This window comes from Nerophis ophidion, linkage group LG14 (genome assembly GCF_033978795.1).
Source record: "Nerophis ophidion isolate RoL-2023_Sa linkage group LG14, RoL_Noph_v1.0, whole genome shotgun sequence".
In the NCBI taxonomy this organism is placed as follows: domain Eukaryota; kingdom Metazoa; phylum Chordata; class Actinopteri; order Syngnathiformes; family Syngnathidae; genus Nerophis; species Nerophis ophidion.
This window is the reverse complement of record NC_084624.1, coordinates 1492737-1515391: the sequence shown is the minus strand read 5'-3', so window position 1 is coordinate 1515391 and position 22655 is coordinate 1492737. Positions and strand designations below refer to the sequence as shown.

The 22655-nt window shown below is 43.0% G+C and overlaps 1 protein-coding gene across 1 annotated transcript; it reads left to right on the top strand.

The window, feature by feature from the left end:
* The first annotated feature begins 684 nt into the window (after positions 1–684).
* Positions 685–20910, top strand: LOC133567918 (ATP-sensitive inward rectifier potassium channel 10-like). Its single transcript, XM_061919535.1, is given in 10 exon segments — positions 685–752; positions 754–830; positions 833–901; positions 904–1026; positions 1094–1218; positions 1220–1306; positions 8561–8692; positions 13174–13351; positions 19943–20079; positions 20081–20910. Coding segments are annotated over 10 exon segments (1248 nt in total). The 3' UTR covers positions 20333–20910.
* The last annotated feature ends 1745 nt before the right edge of the window (positions 20911–22655 follow it).

Sequence of the window (22655 nt, the reverse complement as noted above, 5' to 3'; positions counted from 1 at the left end):
CACGTGCCTTCAAAGAACCCCTGCGCAAAGTTTCCTAAAAAATGTCATTTTTGCCTCTTGGAACTGTAATTTGACCGCCTTAAAAGGCTTAAAAGTGCAAGTTAAAGCTCTACTATGCAAAGTAAAAGCCATTTATCAACAACATCCAGAAACGCCGAGCTGTAATTTGACCCCCTTAAACATGCTTCAAAACTCACATAATTTTACACGCACATCAGGATTGGCAAAAATTGCCATCTAATGAAAAAACAAACCCCAAAAATCAAAATTGCGCTCCAGCGCCCCCTAGTAAAAAACACAAGACAAAACTGCTTGTAACTTCTGTTAGGAATGTCGTAGAGACATGAAACAAAAACCTCTATGTAGGTCTGACTTACACCAGGGCTTGGGTTGCGGGGGCAGCAGCCAAAAAGGTCCCATCCATCGCTGCTTGCAGCTTGAATTTTTTCTTGTTTTTGAACACTGACCTTTTGTAGTGCACCTGATGAGGCGTTCCACTTGTTTGTTTTAATATCGTGTTGATTCTCCACACTTTGACGAAGCAAACTCAAACGAGGAAACTAATTCTAAGTGAGCAGCTCCACGCTTTTTTAACACAAACTAACACGTTTGAGTTTTATTCAACTTTAACGCCCCGAACCGGCCGTATAACTTCGATTGATAGTTTTCCCCGCTGCTCTGCAGATGACGTCCGCCACACCCCCTTCCTCCCGTAGCTCCTCCCCCCAGAAAGTGTGCCACTCCCAGACCAGACGGACATTCTGAAACCCTGCTGGGCGGCGGCCTCTCTGGCGCGGGCGGGACTCTGAGGAAGAGGAGGCGGGTCCTGTCCAAGATGGGCGGAGCAACGTGCGCATCGAGCACATCAGTGGGCAGAGCTCTCTGTACATGCGTGACCTGTGGACACATTCCTGGACATGCAGTGGCGCTACAAGTTCTTCCTGTTCACCGCCACCTTTGCGGGGACGTGGTTCTTCTTTGGGGTGCTGTGGTACCTGCTGGCGCTGGCGCACGGCGATCTGCTGGGTGAGGATGAGTGTGGCGGGAGGCCTGTGTGTGTTTTTTCTAACTTGCTCTCGACCCGGTCTTTCAGAGTTTGACCCTCCGTCCAACCACACGCCCTGTGTGCTGCAGATGCAGACCCTGACGGGCGCCTTTCTGTTCTCGCTGGAGTCCCAGACCACCATCGGTTACGGCTTCCGCTGCATCACGGAGGAATTGCCCGGTGGCCATCGTCCTCCTCATCATCCAGCTGGTCCTCACCATGCTGATGGAGATCTTCATAACTGGAACCTTCCTGGCTAAGGTAACACCAGCGGGGAAAATACTGATGCAATCAAGCATTGAGCTACTTTACCCCTTGTCTGGAAGCAGAGTGGTCCTGAATAGTCCTGGGTTCAATCCCGGGCTCGGGATCATTCTGTGTGGAGTTTGCATGTTCTCCCCGTGACTACGTGGGTTCCCTCTGGGTACTCCGGCTTCCTCCCACCCCCAAAAACATGCACCCGGGGATAAGTTGATTGGCAAGACTAAATTGGCCCCAGTGTGTGAATGTTGTCTGTCTATTTGTGTCGGCGGTGCGATGAGTCGGCGACTTGTCCGGGGTGTACGACGCCTTCCGCCCGATTGTAGCTGAGATTGGCTCCAGCACCCCCCCCCCGCGACGCCAAAAGGGACAAGCGGTAGAAAATGCATGAATGGATAGATGAAAGTACAGTGGTGAAGTGGTTGGGATTTCAAAGTTCTACCTGGGCTTGATTGCTGTCTCTGCGAGCTTATTTCTGATGTTAAAAGTACCGTATTTCCTTGAATTGTATGCGCCTGCCTTGAATTACTGCCCGATCATACTCGCTTCGCAAAATAATTAGCGCATGCTTAGTATTACCGCCGGGTCAAACTCGTGACACTTCCCCTGTCATCATTTTGAAAATGGAAGAGGCTGATTTCAATCATTTGAAATCGCATGAAGAGAAGAAGATTAAGCGCTATTCAGTAGGATTTAAGGTCCAAGATATTGAATACCGGTATGCTAAAAAGAACAGTAAGCAGCTATGTTTTATTAATATACCTGTGGAGCGACAGACAGGCCGGGCACGCTGTTGCCCAGCCCTGGATGGCGGCGAGGAGACGCCAAGCGAGCGGAGAGGAGGAGCGAAAGAGCGACCTGAACTGAGGTTTTATTGAAAAATAAACAAAGTCAAAGCCATGTCCTTCCTTGGTGGTCCTGGGAACCCGCAAGACGACGGCATTGAGACCGTCACAATACCGTGGCTGTGTGTGTCAATATGAGTCATTAAATGACTCCCGCCTCCTGGTGGTAGAGGCCGCTAGTGATCCTTATTGCGACTATTCGGCTCCAGAAGAAGTGAAATGTGACGTGATTGTGCTGGGACGGATATGACGCGGCGGGTAAACAATCGGGCTGAAATAAAGCATGTTCCAGTCCTAAATACCCAGTGTATTATTTATACAATAACACTTCATGCAGTGGTGGGATAAAGAGATCACCCACGGAGCAGAACGGGAGGGTGAGCTAATCGAGGATAATTCTGTCGTCGCCCGCACTCGAGGAGCCGAGCTAACTGATAGCAGTTTTCTAAACTGGACTTTCAATCGAAACAGGAGGTAATAAAGGAAGATCTCCATCGAGACAGAGAGAATTTTAAAACTGAAGAAAGATAAGGAAGGCTTCTATAAACAAGTTATCGATGCTTTTGATCAGAAGGAGCTGGCATGGATATCATTTATAAGTAAAGGTAAGACCATAATAACGTTTTTTTAAATTAAATGTGCTTTTCATGATGGTATCTTTTACATCACACTCAATTTTTTACTGCATGCCATTGGTAAGTGCAGGAGTGAGAAGAGGTTTTAAAATAATTAGCGCATGCTTACTTTTACCGCATGCCTTTGGTAAGCGCAGGAGTGAGAAGAGGTTTTAAATTAATTAGGGTTAGGGTTGGGGTCGCCACAGCGGCCAATCAAATATGGCCGCCACTTGTAATAGCTTTTGTCTCTAACATTTGAAACAGAGGCTTCACGGTGGCAGAGGGGTTAGTGCGTCTGCCTCACAATACGAAGTTCCTGCAGTCCTGGGTTCAAATCCAGGCTCGGGATCTTTCTGTGTGGAGTTTGCATGTTCTCCCCGTGAATGCGCGGGTTCCCTCCGGGTACTCCGGCTTCCTCCCACCTCCAAAGACATGCACCTGGGGATAGGTTGATTGGCAACACTAAATTGGCCCTAGTGTGTGAATGTGAGTGTGAATGTTGTCTGTCTATCTGTGTTGGCCCTGCGATGAGGTGGCGACTTGTCCAGGGTGTACCCTGCCTTCCGCCCAATTGTAGCTGAGATAGGCGCCAGCGCCCCCCGCGACCCCGAAAGGGAATAAGCGGTAGAAAATGGATGGATGGATTTGAAACAGATGAGCTACAAATGTAAACTTGGTGTCTAATTCATGTGTTTTGACTATTAGAAATGTGTTGGAATGCAAATTTTTATTTTTGGTTGCCCGTATGGCTGCAGTGTTTGTGACCCCAAGATGCAGGAACTAGGGGAGTGAGGATCAGGTAAGATGATTTTAATCCACTCAAAACAGAGAAGGAAGCAGTCATGCATGTAAGGTTCTAACATAAATAGTTGAGGCCCTCAGGGATATTTTCGTTCACTTTTGTCTAAAAGCGCCAAATTTGGCACAGGTGTAGCGCAGGGCATACTTAAATGATTTAGCTAGGGCGCCCGCGCCTTCGGACCTTTGGAATATGGCCGCCTCTTGTGATAGCTTTTGTCTCTAACATTCGAAACAGAAGAGCCACAAATGTGAACTTGGTGTCTAATTCATGTGTTTTGACCATTAGAAATGTGTTGAAATTCTCTTTTTTTTTTTTGGGTGTGTCTAGACTCCTAATTTGCATATTTCCAAGTGGCGTTGTGCTATTCTGAAGACATTGGACGTAACTTGGGCATCGTTACGAGTAAGACCTGGTGCAACATGCATGATTCCTTTCTGATGTTTATATGAAATGTCGGGGATGGACGGCTGTGGTTGTGACATTTTGAAGACATTTTGAAGATATTTTGAAGACATTGGTTTTGCTTAAAGGTCAACTACTCGTTGGCCACTTGCGGGGGAGGCCACGTGCTCAAAAACAAGAAAAAAGATAAAAATTAGTAATATTTTATTTTAACAAAGTAAAATCATCTGCCAATAGAACAAGAAAATTCTGCTTGTCAAGACATTCCAAAACAAGTAAAATGAGTTAACCTCAATGAACCCATAATACATTATAAAGACTATATTCCGAATAATAACAAGTGCACTTTTCTTGGTAGAAAAAAAATTAGACATTTATGCTCAATATGTTGAAAAATGTTCTTAAATTAAGTAAATGCTAGTGCCATTAGCTTGACATAATGATATGCGCTAGACCAGGGGTGCCCATTACGTCGATCGCGAGCTACCAGTCGACCGCGGGGGGTGTGTCAGTCGATCTCCGGCCAGGCTTTTAAAAAAAATAGACCTAAAAATTAGTGATCATCAATCTTCACCAAGACGTCACTTAAATGACATTCACGGTACCGGAGAGTCTTGTGAGATGACGCTGGCTGCTGCAAGATCATTATTATGAAAATATGACCGAGAGGAAGGCGAGAAACACTTTTTATTTCAACAGACTCTCGCGCCGTACCTTCCGTCAAAACTCTAAAGGCCGACTGCACATTTCCTATCTTCACAATAAAAGCCCTGCTTCATGCTGCCTGCGCTAACTAAATACAGAGTTTCGGAAAACTGGCGTGCACAAGCGATCCCTCAGAAAGCTGGCATGCACATCACTTGTGCACGCCAGCTTTCCGAGACTCTTATTTTGTCAGCACATGCAGAATGAAGCAGGGCTTTTATTGTGAAGATAGGAAATGTGCAGTCGGCCTTTAGAGTTTTGACGGAAGGGACGGCGCGAAAGTCTGTTGAAATAAAAAGTGTTTCTCGCCTTCCTCTCTGTCATTTTTTAATTATAATGAACTGGCAGCAGCCAGCGTCATCTCACAAGACCCTCGGGTGCCGTGAATGTCAATCAAGCAAGCTACGGAATTTGCCGCCAATGTTTTTCTTGTAAAGTGTATGGAAGTTGTATGAATTAGATGCCAAAAAACAACCACTTTCATGTGGTATTGTACAGAAAGGACAACTTTTTTTCTCCTCCATTTGAAAATGTGGGCGTTATCATCATTACTGTCTGATTCCAATCAATGCAAGTCATCAGAATCAGGTAATACACCAACTTATATTCTTGTCTTTGTGAAAGAAAGACATCTATATGTGTTACACATGCTTGTATTATCATTAAACACATTTAACTTGTTTACAAAAATGTCTCCTTCATAAATAAATAAATATAAATGATATATGTAAATGAGGTAGATCCCCTCGAGTTGGTCAATTGAAAAGTAGCTCGCCTGCAGAAAAAGTGTGGGCACCCCTGCGCTAGACATTATGATTTTTTTTCATGCTTGAAGTAAGAATATTGTTACTTTAAAAAATGTGTTTTATACTTGTGTTAATGACGCAGTTTTGCATCAGTTCATATTCTATAGTTTTAAGCATGTTTTACTCAATTTAGGTCATAAAATCTCAGCAAAAAGCTGTAATATCTTACTGAGACAATTTAGGACCAAAACCCTTAAAACAAGTAAAACACGAACATAAAATCGGCTTAGTGAGAAGAATGACCTTATCAGACAGAAAATAACAAAATATCACCCTTATATGAGATATTTAATCTTACTTAGATTTTTAGTTTCTGCAGTGTTGAGGCAGTCTTCTTCTCTCCCCTTTTTTTTTCATTTTTATTTTTTTAATTTATTTTATTTTTATTTTTTGGGGTGGGGTTGTTTTTGTTCTTGTTCCCCAATTACTTGACAAAAGCTGCACCAACTGTGCACATCCAGGTTACTGTGCTGTTTTGACAATTACAAATGTTTTGGAAAAAGCATCTTTATGATTGGGTGTGTCTGGACACCTAATTAGCATATTTCCAAGATGTAAAAATTAGGTATACCTTAAGTTTTGATAAGGTTTTGGCTAAATATTTTAGGTTTTTTGAGCATCAGAAACATACTGGAATGATCAGATTTATGATCATTTATTTATCAGAACACTTTAATTTCCATATTAACAACAGAGCCATTATGTACCAAAATGTCTTGCACATATATATCAACATGGATATAATTTAAAGCTACAGATATATTTCATTGTAACATTAGTAAAAGTACAGAAAGTCAGTGTTGCCCCCCCTCTCCCCTGTAATATAGGTTTCTGTTTCAACAAAAACAGAAACCGAAAAGTAGAGACAGTCAGTGTTCCAACAGGAACAGAAACCTATCTTACAGAGAAGGCTCCGATACTGTTATCCACACTGTGATTATAGTTTAGTCCCTCAACAGGCTACTGTTGTGTCTCCTTATGTTAAAATAATACAGAAGACTTTATCTATGAACAGTCATTCTATTCCCTAATCCAACACTGTAAAAATCAAGTTTATTTTCATGTAAAGCATTTTTCAGTGTAGCTATATGGCCTCCACATCATCTGATAGTAATAGTAGTATCAGCATAATCAATTGGGAATTATGTTGTCTCTACCGATTACAGTCTGATGACCATACTTGCCAACCCTCCCGGATTTTCCGGGAGTCTCCCAAAATTTAGCGCCTCTCCCGAAAACCTCCCGGGACAAATTTTCTCCCGAAAATCACGCCCCCTCCAGCTCCATGAGAACCTGACTCGGCAATGTTGTGACCCTCTTAAACAGGACAATGCTGCCATCTACTGTACATAGAATAGAATAGAATGTAAATATCCATCCATCCATCCATTTTCTACCGCTTATTCCCTTTCGGGGTCGCGGGGGGGCGCTGGCGCCTATCTCAGCTACAATCGGGCGGAAGGCAGGGTACACCCTGGACAAGTCGCCACCTCATCGCAGGGCCAACACAGATAGACAGACAAAATTCACACTCACATACTAAGGCCAATTTAGTGTTGCCAATCAACCTATCCCCAGGTGCATGTCTTTGGAAGTGGGAGGAAGCCGGAGTACCCGGAGGGAACCCACGCATTCACGGGGAGAACATGCAAACTATATTCTACATTTAAGTGCAGTCAAGGAACATGCATTAGTGGTCTATTGTACGGAACATGTACTGTACTTTGCAATCTACTAATAAAAGTCTCAATCAATCAGTCCATCAATCAGTCAAAGCATTTTTTAGTTTTTCTGTGGCACTCGGTGCAAGAGGTTTGTACATGCCTGACCTACTTCATTTGATGATTTTTCTGCATATTTTCTGAATTTGAGCTGTATGTTTAATACTATTTGTATGTAAGCATGTATTTGTTTATAAAGGGGGGTGTGGCCTAAGCATCAACAAATACCACAATCACAGTTATTCGGAAACGTATTTTCCTTTACATCCTGAAATTAAAGTCAAACAAATATATTTATGAGGTATACAGCACCAAATGAAATGGATACAATATTGTCAAGTCGCCACAGAAATATCAAACCTTTTCTTGCACGTGGTCGATACATAATAATCGTGCACGTCAATCAATCAATCAATCAATGTTTACTTATATAGCCCTAAATCACTAGTGTCTCAAAGGGCTGCACAAACCATTACGACATCCTCGGTAGGCCCACATAAGGGCAAGGAAAACTCACACCCAGTGGGACGTCGGTGACAATGATGACTATGAGAACCTTGGAGAGGAGGAAAGCAATGGATGTCGAGCGGGTCCAACATGATACTGTGAAAGTTCGATCCATAATGGATCCAACACAGTCGCGAGAGTCCAGTCCAAAGCGGATCCAACACAGCAGCGAGAGTCCTGTTCACAGCGGAGCCAGCAGGAAACTATCCCAAGCGGAGGCGGATCAGCAGCGCAGAGATGTCCCCAGCCGATACACAGGCAAGCGGTACATGGCCACCGGATCGGACCGGACCCCCTCCACAAGGGAGAGTGGAACATAGAAGAAAAAGAAAAGAAACGGCAGATCAACTGGTCTAAAAAGGGAGTCTATTTAAAGGCTAGAGTATACAAATGAGTTTTAAGGTGAGACTTAAATGCTTCTACTGAGGTAGCATCTCGAACTGTTACCGGGAGGGCATTCCAGAGTACTGGAGCCCGAACGGAAAACGCTCTATAGCCCGCAGACTTTTTTTGGGCTTTGGGAATCACTAATAAGCCGGATAATAATGTGTCCACATTCTCCTGAAAAAAACCTAAAGCTGACTTTCCATCCATCCATTTTCTACCTCTTATTCCCTTTGGGGTGGCGGGGGGCGCTGGTGCCTATCTCAGCTACAATCGGGCGGAAGGCGGGGTACACCCTGGACAAATCCCTCACATTCACACTAACTTTCTTAAACATTCAGCTTTGTGCTTGATTAGAATGTAAGGTTGATAAGCACTGTCAATAATAATCATGGATGCATGAATGTTCCCTGCTTGCATGCTGACTGTCATGGAGATGACGGTTCTTCAATGCTGGTCCGTCAGGTTGCTCGGCCGAAAAAGCGAGGCGAGACCGTAAAGTTCAGCCAGCACGCTGTGGTGTCGACACAGGAGGGTCGACCCTGCCTGATGATCAGGGTGGCCAACATGCGCAAAAGTCTTCTGCTGGGCTGCCAGGTGAGTTAGTGTGAAAATTGTATTGACTTTAACATCAACAACAACAAAACATTTTTTCTGTGTTTTCACTTCAATCATCAATCGAAATGTATTCATGTAGCCCTTAATCACGAATGTCTCAAAGGGCTGCACAAGCCACAACGACATCCTCGACTCAGATCTCACATCAGGGCAAGAGAAAACTCAACCCAATGGGAACAACGAGAAACCTTGGAGGGGACCGCAGATGTGGGAACAACCCGCCCCTGGGTGACCGGTGCAATGGACGTTGAGTAGAGATGTCCGATAATATCGGCCGATAAATGCTTTAAAATGTAATATCGGAAATTATTGGTTTCATAAAGTAAAATGTTTGACTTTTTAAAACCCCGCTGTGTACACGGACGTAGGAAGAAGTACCGAGCGCCAATAAACCTTAAAGGCACTGCCTTTGCGAGCCGGCCCATTCATATAATACCTACAGCTTTTCACACACTCAAGTGAATGCAATGCATACTTGGTTACCAGCCATACAGGTCACACTGAGGGTGGCCGTATAAACCATTTTAACACTGTTACAAACATGCGCCACTCTGTGAACCCACACCAAACAAGAATGACAAACACATTTCGGGAGAACATCCGCACCACACAACAGAACAAATACCCAGAAAGCCTTGCAGCACTAACTCTTCCGGGACTAGCAGCACTTACCAGTGAGCTGCCTCTATTTTTTTAATTTAATTTTTTTTACTAGCAAGCTGGTCTCGCTTTTCTCGACATTTTTAATGCTAAGAGAGACAAAACTCAAATAGAATTTGTAAATCCAAGAAAATATTTTAAAGACTTGGTCTTCACTTGTTTAAATAAATTAAGTTTTTTTTTACTTTGCTTCTTATAACTTTCAGAAAGACAATTTTGGAGAAAAAATACAACCTTAAAAACGATTTTAGGATTTTTAAACACATATACCTTTTTACCTTTGAAATTATTTCCTCTTCTTTCCTGACAATTTAAATTAATGTTCAAGTATTTTTTTTATTTTTTTTTTTTATTGTAAAGAATAATAAATACAATTTCATTTAATTCTTCATTTTAACTTCTGTTTTTTCGACGAAGACTATTTGTGAAATATTTCTTCAAATTTATGATTAAAACTCAAAAAAAATATTCTGGCAAATCTAGAAAATCTGTAGAATCAAATTTAAATATTATTTCAAAGTATTGTGAATTTCTTTTAACATTTTTATTCTGGAAAATCTAGAAGAAATAATGATTTGTCTTGGTTAGAAATATAGCTTGGTCCAATTTGTTATATATTCTAACAAAGTGCAGATTAGATTTGAACCTTTATTAAAACATGTCATCAAAATTCTCAAATTAATCTTAATCAGGAAAAATTACTAATAATGTTCCATAAATTATTTTATTTTTTTCAAAAAGATTCGAATTAGCTAGTTTTTCTATTCATCTTTTTCGGTTGAATTTTGAATTTTAAAGAGTCGAAATTGAAGATAAACTATGTTTGAAAATTTAATTTTCATTTTTTTCGTGTTTTCTCCTCTTTTAAACTGTTCAATTAAGTGTTTTTTTTCATCATTTATTCTCTATAAAAAACCTTCCATAAAAGGAAAAAAAATGTGTGATGGAATGACAGACAGAAATACCCATTTTTTAAACTATATATATAGATTTATTTATTTAAGGTAAATTGAGCAAATTGGCAATTTCTGGCAATTTATTTAAGTGTGTATCAAACTGGTTGCCCTTTGCATTAATCAGTACCCAATAAGTAGCTCTTGGTTTCAAAAAGGTTGGTGACCCCTGATATACACCCCCCACCTCAACCCCGCCTCCCCAACCTTGCCCACCTCAACCTCCTCATGCTTTCTCAGGGAGAGCATGTCCCAAATTCCAAGCTGCTGTTTTGAGGCATGTTTAAAAAAAATAATGCAGTTTGTGACTTCAATAATAAATATGGCAGTGCCATGTTGGCATTTTTTTCCATAACTTGAGTTGATTTAAATAGACTCCCTTTTTAGACCAGTTGATGTGCCGTTTCTTTTCTTTTTCTTCTATGTCCCACTCTCCCTTGTGGAGGGGGTCCGGTCCGATCCGGTGGCCATGTACTGCTTGCCTGTGTATCGGCTGGGGACATCTCTGCGCTGCTGATCCGCCTCCTCTTGGGATGGTTTCCTGCTGGCTCCGCTGTGAACGGGTCTCTCACTGCTGTGTTAGATCCGCTTTGGACTGGACTCTCGCGACTGTGTTGGATCCATTATAGATCGAACTTTCACAGTATCATGTTAGACCCGCTCGACATCCGTTGCTTTCCTCCTCTCCAAGGTTCTCATAGTCATCATTGTCACCGACGTCCCACTGGGTGTGAGTTTTCCTTGCCCTTATGTGGGCCTACCGAGGATGTCGTAGTGGTTTGTGCAGCCCTTTGAGACACTAGTGATTTAGTAAACATTGATTGATTGATTGATCGATTGATTTTTGGAAAACCTTGTTACATTGTTTAATGCATCCAGCAGGGTATCACAACAAAATTTGGCATAATAATGTGTTAATTCCACGACAGTATGTATCAATAGATATCGGTATCGGTAATTAAGAGTAGGACCATATCGGAATATCGGCAAAAATACCATTATCGGACATTTCTGACGTTGAGTGGATCTAGTTAATAATGTGAGAGTCTAGTCCATAGTGAGACCAGCAGGGGATCATCTTGAATGGAGATAAGTCAGCAGTGCAGAGACGTCCCCAACTGATGCACAGTTGCACGGGTCCCGACTTTGAACAGCTAGCGCTTCATCTGTGGTCACCTTCTAACCTCTCCACACAGGAAATGGGGGCAGAGCAGAAAAGAGACCGCAGATCAACATTTTCTAAAAGGGGGGTCTATTTAAAAGCTAGTGTATACAAATGAGTTTTAAGATGGGTCTTAAATGCTTCTACTTCTACTTCTGCTAACTAACTGGGCATTCCAGAGTACTGGAGCCCGAATAAAAAACAATCTAAAGCCCGCAGACTTTTTTGGGGCTCTGGGAATCACTAATAAGCCGGAGTTCTTAGAACGCTGATTTCTGACCCAGGCCATACGGTACAATACAATCAGCAAGATAGGATGGAGCTAGACCGTGTAGTATTTTATACGTAAGTAGTAAAACCTTAAAGTCGCATCTTAAGTGCACAGGAAGCCAGTGCACGTGATCCAGTATAGGCGTAATATGCATACTTTCTAACCCTCTCGATTTTCCCGGGAGACTCACGAATTTCAGTGCCCCTCCCGAAAATCTCCCGGGGCAACCATTCTCCCGAATATCTCCCATTTTCCACCCGGACAACAATATTGGGGGCGGACTGTCTTTAGCGTCCTTTTTCACCTGAAACCTTCACCCCTTAGCTTTTCCTCCATATAAACAGTGTGCTGGCCCAGTCACTTAATAATGCAAGGCATACTTGGTCAACAGCCATACAGGTCACACTGAGGGTAGCCGTATAAACAATTAATGTTGTATATACTGTTACTAATATGCGCCGCAGTGTGAACCCACACCAAACAAGAATGACAAACACATTTTGGGAGAACATCCGCACCGTAACACAACATAAACACTAACTCGCAGCACTAACTCTTCCGGGATTCTACCATAACATCTACGGCTTTTGGAGCTCAGTGCACAATTGCACACACAACAATAAGAAGACGAAGCAGAAGAACGAAGAAGAGACATGGCGAGGACGAGTAAGAAGAAGAAATATCAATCAATCAATCAATGTTTACTTATATAGCCCTAAATCACTAGTGTCTCAAAGGGCTGCACAAACCACTACGACATCCTCGGTAGGCCCACATAAGGGCAAAGAAAACTCACACCCAGTGGGACGTCGGTGACAATGATGACTATGAGAACCTTGGAGAGGAGGAAAGCAATGGATGTCGAGCGGGTCTAACATGATACTGTGAAAGTTCAATCCATAATGGATCCAACACAGTCGCGAGAGTCCAGTCCAAAGCGGATCCAACACAGCAGCGAGAGTCGCGTTCACAGCGGAGCCAGCAGGAAACCATCCCAAGCGGAGGCGGATCAGCAGCGCAGAGATGTCCCCAGCCGATACACAGCCAAGCAGTACATGGCCACCGGATCGGACCGGACCCCCTCCACAAGGGAGAGTGGGACATAGAAGAAAAAGAAAAGAAGCGGCAGATCAACTGGTCTAAAAAGGGAGTCTATTTAAAGGCTAGAGTATACAAATGAGTTTTAAGGTGAGACTTAAATGCTTGCAAGTTCCAAAATGATTGGAAAAAAATCATTTAATTTCATCCAGTACTGTTCAAAGGGGAAGGGGTACCCTGCCTGCACCTCAACCCCACCCCCTAACCCCGTTCCCCACCAACCACACCGCAAACACCCCATCTCCCGAATTCGGCGGTCTCATGGTTGCCAAGTATGGTAACATGATCAAACTTCATGCCCCGCCTCCTCCCTCAGGTCACTGGTAAGCTGCTCCAGACATCCCTGACCAAGGAGGGTGAAACGGTCCGTCTGGACCAGAGGAACGTTACCTTCCAAGTGGACACGTCCAGCGACAGCCCCTTCCTCATCCTGCCACTCACCTTCTCCCACATCATTGACGACGCCAGCCCTCTGAAAGCCTGGGCGGCCAAGGGTAGGTCGAGGTAGCCAAAAGTATTAGGTATCCATCAATTAGGTACACATGGGACCAAAACAATAGGTACACCCAAAATATTAGGGTCCTGAGAAACCAAAGTAGTTGGTATGCCTGAAATGTTTTGTACACCTGTGGCCACAATTTTAACCCCACTTAAGCAAAATGTTTGGTTAGACCAAAACACAGTATGAGGCACAAGTAAGAACCAAATTTTTTGGCACACTTGTGCCTAAAGTATTTTGTACATGCAAAATATTAGATACTCCTCCGGCCATATTATTGGGTAAATCAAAAATATAGGTTAGACACAAATTATTGAGTAGTACCATTGGTACTACTCATTGGTCCATTGGTCCGCGTTGCTGGCAGTAAGTCGGACACGTTTCAAGTGAGGGTTGGACTCCGCCAAGGCTGTCCTTTGTCACCGATTCTGTTCATAACCTTTATGGACAGAATTTCTAGGCACAGCCAAGGCGTTGAGGGGATCCGGTTTGGTGACCGCAGGATTAGGTCTCTGCTTTTTGCAGATGATGTAGTCCTGATGGCTTCATCTGGTCGGGATCTTCAGCTCTCACTGGATCGGTTCGCAGCCGAGTGTGAAGCGACCGGAATGAGAATCAGCACCTCCAAGTCCGAGTCCATGGTTCTCGCCCGGAAAAGGGTGGAGTGCCATCTCCGGGTTGGGGAGGAGACCCTGCCCCAAGTGGAGGAGTTCAAGTACCTAGGAGTCTTGTTCACGAGTGGGGTAAGAGTGGATCGTGAGATCGACAGGCGGATCGGTGCGGCGTCTTCAGTAATGCGGACGTTGTATCGATCCGTTGTGGTGAAGAAGGAGCTGAGCCGGAAGGCAAAGCTCTCAATTTACCGGTCGATCTACGTTCCCATCCTCACCTATGGTCATGAGCTTTGGGTCATGACCGAAAGGATAAGATCACGGGTACAAGCGGCCGAAATGAGTTTTCTCCGACGTGTGGCGGGGCTCTCCCTTAGAGATAGGGTGAGAAGCTCTGCCATCCGGGAGGAACTCAAAGTAAAGCCGCTGCTCCTTCACATCGAGAGGAGCCAGATGAGGTGGTTCGGGCATCTGGTCAGGATGCCACCCGAACGCCTCCCTAGGGAGGTGTTTAGGGCACGTCCAGCCGGTAGGAGGCCACGGGGAAGACCCAGGACACATTGGGAAGACTATGTCTCCCGGCTGGCCTGGGAACGCCTCGGGATCCTCCGGGAAGAGCTAGACGAAGTGGCTGGAGAGAGGGAAGTCTGGGCTTCCCTGCTTAGGCTGCTGCCCCCGTGACCCGACCTCGGATAAGCGGAAGATGATGGATGGATGGACTTGTGCCCAAAGTAACAGGTGCAGCTGATCCCAGATCATATTATTGGAGGGCGGCATAGCTCGGTTGGTAGAGTGGCCGTACCAGCAACTTGAGGGTTGCAGGTTCGATCCCCGCTTCTGCAATCCTAGTTGGTGCCGTTGTGTCCTTGGGCAATGCACTTTACCCACCTGCTCCCAGTGCCACCCACACTGGTTTCAAATGTAACTTAGATATTGGGTTTCACTATGTAAAGTGCTTTGAGTCACTAGAGAAAAGCGCTATATAAATATAATTCACTTCACTTATAGCAGGGGTCGGCAACCCGCGGCTCTGAAGCCGCATGCGGCTCTTTAACGCCGCCCTAGTGGCTCCCTGGAGCTTTTTCATGAGAAATGGAAAAAGATGAGGGGGAAAAACATATTTTTTGTGTTAATATGGTTTCTGTAGGAGGAAAAACATGACACAAACCTCCCTAATTGTTATAAAGCACACCGTTTATATTAAACATGCTTCACTGATTCGAGTATTTGGCGAGTGCCGTTTTGTCCTACTAATTTTGGCGGTCCTTGAACTCACCATTGTTTGTTTACATTTTTACCTTAGCGACTTTCTACGCCATGTTTTCTTTCACTTCTTTTTCTGTCTCATTTTGTCAAACCAAACTATCAAAGGTGAGTTTTGTTGACGTTATTGACTTGTGTGGAGTGCCACTCAGCTATATTTGGTCACTGCATGACTGCAAGCTAATCGAAGCTAACATGCTATTTAGGCTAGCTGTATGTACATATTGCATCATTATGCCTCATTTGTAGCTATATTTGAGCTCATTTAGTTTAATTTAAATCCTCATAATTCAATTTATATCTCATGAAACACTATCTGTATGTAATATTACTTTTAATTTTTTGCGGCTCCAGACGGATTTTTTTTTGTAATTTTGGTCCAATATGGCTCTATCAACATTTTGGGCTGCCGACCCCTGATTTATAGGGTAATCCCAAAAATATTGCCTAATATTAAAATATTAGATAGTGTAGACCTGATTCCAAACTATTTGGTAGTCATAAAATACGGTATTAGATACATGTGAGGCCATAATATGAAGTATATTTATGACCAAAGTATTGGCTACACCTAATCCAAAAATTGTTGGGTAATATCAAGACCCGAAAATAATACGTTACAGTAGTCGAGGCGAGACGTAACAAACGCATGGATAATGATCTCAGCGTCTTTAGTGGACAGAATGGAGCGAATTTTAGCGATATTGCGGAGATGAAAGAAGGCCATTTTAGTAACGCTTTTAATGTGTGCCTCAAAGGAGAGAGTTGGGTCGAAGATAATACCCAGATTCTTTACCGTGTCGCCTTGTTTAATTGTTTGGTTGTCAAATGTTAGAGTTGTATTATTAAATAGAGTTCGGTGTCTAGCAGGACCGATAATCAGCATTTCCGTTTTTTTGGCGTTGAGTTGCAAAAAGTTAGCGGACATCCATTGTTTAATTTCATTAAGACACGCCTCCAGCTGACTACAATCCGGCATGTTGGTCAGCTTTAGGGGCATGTAGAGTTGGGTGTCATCAGCATAACAGTGAAAGCTAACACCGTATTTGCGTATGATGTCACCTAGCGGCAGCATGTAGATGCTGAAGAGTGCAGGGCCAAGGACCGAACCCTGGGGAACTCCACACGTTACCTTAACGTAGTCCGAGGTCACATTGTTATGGGAGACACACTGCATCCTATCAGTAAGATAAGAGTTAAACCAAGACAGGGCTAAGTCTGACATACCAATTTGTGTTTTGATACGTTCCAATAAAATATTATGATCGACAGTATCGAAAGCAGCGCTAAGATCGAGGAGCAGCAACATAGATGACGCATCAGAATCCATCGTTAGCAATAGATCATTAGTCATTTTTGCGAGGGCTGTCTCCGTCGAGTGATTTGCCCTGAAACCGGATTGAAAGGTTTCACATAGATTGTTAGACGCTAAGTGTTCATTTAACTGCTCCGCAACAATTTTTTCGAGGATTTTTGAAATAAAGGGAAGGTGAGACACCGGTCGGTAGTTTACCATGAGGTCAGGATCGAGGTTAGGTCTTTTAAGAAGAGGATGAATAACCGCTTTTTTGAATGCTAGGGGAACAGTGCCCGAGGAAAGTGATAAGTTTATAATATTTAGCACTGATGGACCTAATAATACAAAGAGCTCCTTGATCAGTTTCCCAGGAAGAGGGTCAAGTAAACATGTTGTTTGTTTTATTGCATTTACACGTTGTAACAATTCCTCTAATGTTATTTCCTCAAAACGAGAGAAACTATTTTGGAGGGCAGTATCCGCCGTATATACAATCGTGTCAGTGTTAATAGAACCCCGTTGTAGCTGGGACGCATTTTATACCAAAGACTATTAAAAATGGGACCCAATACCTCCCTGCTTGGCACTCAGCATCATGGGGTTGGAATTGGGGGTTTAATCACCAAAAATGATTCCCGGGCGTGGCCGCCGCTGCTGCTCACTGCTCCCCTCACCTCCCAGGGGGTGGAACAAGGGGATGGGTCAAATGCAGAGGAGAATTTCACCACACCTGCTCAGAGGTGCTTTGATCATTTGTTCGCCCGCCCGTCTGTAGAATTTCAAAAGCCAATGTGGCCCCTGAGACATAAACGTTTGCCCACTCTTGTTTTAGGCATATTATTAGATACACCTAAAATATTAGGTACACTTTAGGCATAGTATTAGATACAGCCAAAATATCAGGTACACCCGATACTAAATTATTGTCTAATCCCAAAATATTACATACACACAAAATATTAGGTACGCTGCAAGGCATATTATTAAATACACCCAAAATAATGAGTATGCGTGAGGCCCAACTATTGTACAAACACATCTGAAATAATTAAGCCCTTCATATATATTTAAAGTTAAAGTACCAATGATTGTCACACACACACTAGGTGTGGTGAAATTTGTCCTCTGCATTTGACTTATCCTCTTGTTCACCCCCTGGGAATTGAGGGGAGCAGTGAGCAGCAGCGGTGGCCGCGCCCGGGAATCATTTTGGCTGATTTAACCCCCAATTCCAACCCTTGATGCTGAGTGCCAAGCAGGGAGGTAATAAATCCCATTTGTATAGTCTTTGGTATAGATAATCCCAAATTATTGGTTAATCCCAAAATATTAGGTACACCAGTACCCAAAGTATTAGGTACAGTCAATCTGAAATTAGTGGGTAATCCCATAATATACCTGAGATATATTATTATTGTTATTTTGGGTAAAACATTAGGCACAGTTGAAAATCAGAAAAAGTAAGCACTCCCACAATTTTGGGTACGCTTGCAACCAACACCAATCATGAGGTTTGAATGAGTTATCTTGAGTTAGCACTATGAGCAAACCCATTTAAAAATCAGTGGGAATGTTTCTACTCATTATTATATCGCTATATGTACAATGCTTCTTCTAACATGACATTAAACCAGGGGTGTCAAACATACGGCCCGCAGGCCTGATCAGGCCCGTGACCAGGTTTTATCCGGCCCGCGGGATGAGTTTGCTAAGTATAAAAATGAGCCAAAATTTTTCAATTGAAGAAACTGCTGTTCCAAATGTGTCCACTAGATGTCACAATAGAAATTCTTTGTATCTTTGTAGATGATGCTACATATGTAAAAAAAATAAAAATAAACCACATGATGTTAGTGCACAAGTCGAGGACAAAGCCCAAACAACATAAATAACATCCTGTAGTTTGATTTTGATATTATTTCTTTATCTTGATGGATTGAAAATTAACACCAATGAGTTGACCGATGGATATTATCACATAATTTATTCAGAAAGTATAAATAATGACAACAAAAGATAGAATACTATAAACCGCAACATGTAAGTGTAAAAAAAACCAACAACATTGTGATTTTTACATATTCAGAATGTGTTTGTTCTGTTTTCAAACAAAGAAAACGACCTGAAGTGTTCTTTATTTTTAAGTTATCGTGCCGTGATTTTTACCAGTCCGGCCCACTTGGAAGTAGATTTTTCTCCATGTGGCCCCCGATCTAAAATGAGTTTGAAACCATCAAACATTCTATGACTATTCAGAGAGCATTACTACGTTATTACATCTATGGTATGATGAGGTGGCAACTTGTCCAGGGTGTACACTGCCTACTGCCCGAATGCAGCTGAGATAGGCTCCAGCGACCCCAAAAGGGAAAAACGGTAGAAAATGAATGGATGGATATATCGTACAGCAGTGGTCCCCAATCACCGGGCCGCGGCGCGGTACTGGTCCGCGTACCGATTGGTACCGGGCCGCAAAAGAAAAAGAAAAAGAAAATAAATAAATAAAAAAAGTTATTTTTATTTTGTTATTAAATCAACATAAAAAACACAATACATACATTACATATCAATATAGATCAGTGGTTCTTAACCTGGGTTCGATGGAACCCTAGGGGTTCGTTGATTAGGCCTCAGGGGTTCGGCGTAGGTCAAAACACACCGAACTCATCGTGAAAATACAAACTTCTCCCTATCGGCGTATTGCGGATACGGCAACAGCTGCCTGATTTGCAGGTGTGTAATTTGTTTTGAGTTGGTTTTGTTGTTTGAACAAGGTGATGTTCATGGGTGGTTCATTTTGTGCACCGGTAAAAAAAACCCATGGTAAAACATTAGTATGGAAAACATATTCACCATTAAATAGTTGTTTATTAACATGCAAATTAGTAACATATTGGCTCTTAATTAGTCATCATTAAGTACTTATTAAAGCCTTATTCGGCATTATAAACCTAACCCTCTAACCTTAACCAAATAACTCTAAATTACGTCTTTATTACTTAGAATATGTTCCCATAGTGTCCACATAACTCTAAATCAAGTCTTTCTTACTTACAATACGTTCCCCATACTGAACTGTTACCAAAAACATATAACTTTGTCTTGAATTTGAAAAAAATACCTTTTATTTTTCACTAAAAAAGGGTTTGATGAATGCGCATTAGAAACGGGTGGGGTTCGGTACCTTCAACAAGGTTAAGAACCACTGATATAGATCAATACAGTCTGCAGGGATACAGTCTGTAAGCACACATAATTGTATTTCTTTATGAAAAAATAAATAAATGAAAATAATAATAAACCCGGTCCGTAGGACAAATTTTCAAGCGTTGACCGGTCCGCAGCTACAAAAAGTTTGGGGACCACTATTGTACAATACTTTGTAGTCATGAGCATTCTCATTCTCGGCCACCAGGTGGCGGCTGGACGGACCCAGACTTGGCCGACTTCGAGTTGCTGGTGATCTTGAGCGCCACCGTGGAGCCGACCTCAGCCACATGCCAAGTCCGCACGTCCTACCTGCCCGACGAGATCCTTTGGGGCTACGAGTTCCCCCCCCGTCGTCTCCCTCTCCCAATCGGGTAAATACGTGGCGGACTTTTCTTTCTTCGACAAGGTGGCCAAGAGCAAAAGCCCGCCGGTCTTTAAACCTTCCAGCCACGCCTACCAGAGCAACGGGGGCGGGACTGTTCCCGAGGCGTCCGACAAAGAGAAGATCCGCCTGGAGCAGAGCTACCGAGAGCGCGGGGAGGACCGCGAGCGGGTCAGGGACTCTAAGATTAGTGTGCGCATTAGCAACGTGTGAAGAACGCGGAGCGGCACTTCAATAGTACTTCAAAATAAAATGGTGGGAGGCGGTACACTAGAACGTACACAATGACCTCGGCCATGCCCGCACATGGTGATATATATTTTAAAAAAATATTAAAAACACTACATTTACTGTCTTTTGTCCACACACTAACTGTGCCTTTGCCAGAAATGACTCTCTTCAGGCTTCTGATTGGCCACAATGGCCTGAAGGTTTGGAAACTTCAGCGCCCCCTGTAGCTTTGGCATACACACAGCAGCTTGCTAATGTGTTTGAACCCCGAATGCAGCTGAGATAGGCTCCAGCACCCCTCTCGCGACTACAAATGGGACAAGCGGTAGAAAATGGATGGATGGACAGAGTGCGGACAGCGCTTTGAAAAAATATCAGTGTACGTGTGGACCTGAACTGTAATGTTAAAAAAAGAAGTTGTTACACTAACAGAACATAACACCACCTAACCTCATTAAGTGTTTTCATTTGAACGACATGCCACACAATCATGTATTTATCAAGTAAATGAAGGAATACTACGAAAATATCTAAAAAATAAAATAGCTAACTTGCCGTGACACATTTGTATGTGGAAATACTGATTAATATACCACATCACCCTTCTCACGAAAGCCCCCCACACACCACTTCCTTTGTGACTAACAAGGTGTTTCCTGTCAACCGTTGATGCGAAATGACTACATCGTGGTCAAAAATGTACATATGCTTGTAAGGAACATAATGTCATGGCTGTCTTGAGTTTCCAATCATTTTTTCAACTCTTATTTTTTTTTGTGATAGAGTGATTGGAGCACATAATTGTTTGTAACACACAAAAAAAAAACATTCATGAAGTTTGGTTCTTTTATGAATTTATTGTGGGTCTACTGAAAACGTGACGTCACATGGACAAAGATACAGTAAAACCTTCTGGAGGAAAGTTCTGTGGTCAGATGATAAACAAATTTGAGCTGTTTGGCCACAATATGTTTGGAGGAGAAAACCTTTGATCCCAGGAACACCACACCTACTGTCATGCATGGTGATGGTCGTATTATGCTCCGGGCCTGTTTTGCTGCCAATGGAACTGGTGCTTCACAGAGAGTAAATGAGAGAATGAAAAAGGAGGATTAACTCCAAATTCACCCGGACAACCTAAAATAATCATCCTTGAGGTTGGGTCTTGGGTGCTGTGGACGTTTCCTTCTTCTCCTCCGGGTTCGTCGGGCTGACAGGACCACACTACTGCCAGATGCAGATATTACTACAGTTTTTATTTTCTTTTTACAATTTCTCAGCATGCTTTTCAGCCGTCTGCCCCTTGCTTGTCAGTCCCCTCTCCTCATGGTCTCCGGCGCTGCCAATAAAGGAACAGGTGATTAGATAACTCGTTCCAGCTGAGATATCCACCCTACCGGTGGGCTGCTTCATGGCCGGCCCCTGCACACACCCCCGCCCGCAGGGAACGCGTGAACCACGCCCCCTCTCCACAGGTGCAGTCGGGTGTTCCAACAAGACAATGACCCCAAACACTTGTCAAAAGTGGTAAAGGAACCAGGCTAAAGGTAAGGTTTTAGAATGGCCTTCACAAGGTCCTGACTTAAACGTGTGGACAATGCTGAAGAAACAAGTCCGTGTCAGAAAACCAACACATTTAGCTAAACTGCAGCAATTTCGTCAAGAGGAGTGGTCACAAATTCGACCAGAAGCTTGTGGATGGCTACCAAAAGCGTCTTATTGCAGTGAAACTTGCCAAGGGACATGTAACCAAATATTAACATTGCTGTATGTATACTTTTGACCCAGCAGATTGGGTCACATTTTCAGTAGACCCCCTAATAAATTCATAAAAGAACCAAACCTCATGAATGTGACCAACAAGTATGTGCTCCAATCACTCTATCACAACATAAAAATAAGAGTTGTAGCAATTATTGGGAACTCAAGAAAGCCATGACATTATGTCCTTCGACCACGACTGTATGTGCACCAGAACAAAACAAAAGCACATTTTCACACTGCAAAAACTGAAATCTAAGTAAGATGAAATATCTCAAATAAGGTTGATATTTGCTTATTTTCTGTCTGGTAAGATAATTCTTCTCACCAAGCAGATTTTATGTTAGAGTCTTTTACTTGTTTTAAGGGTTTTGCTCCTAAATGATCTCAGTAAGATACTACAGCTTGTTTCTGACATTTTATGACCTATTTTGAGTAAAATATGCTTGAAACTATTTTTGTCCAAGTGTCCAAAACACACCCAGCAATGGTGCACATGCAGGAAAGTGGGGAAGAAGAGGAGGAAAAGGCGGCCAAAATTTTC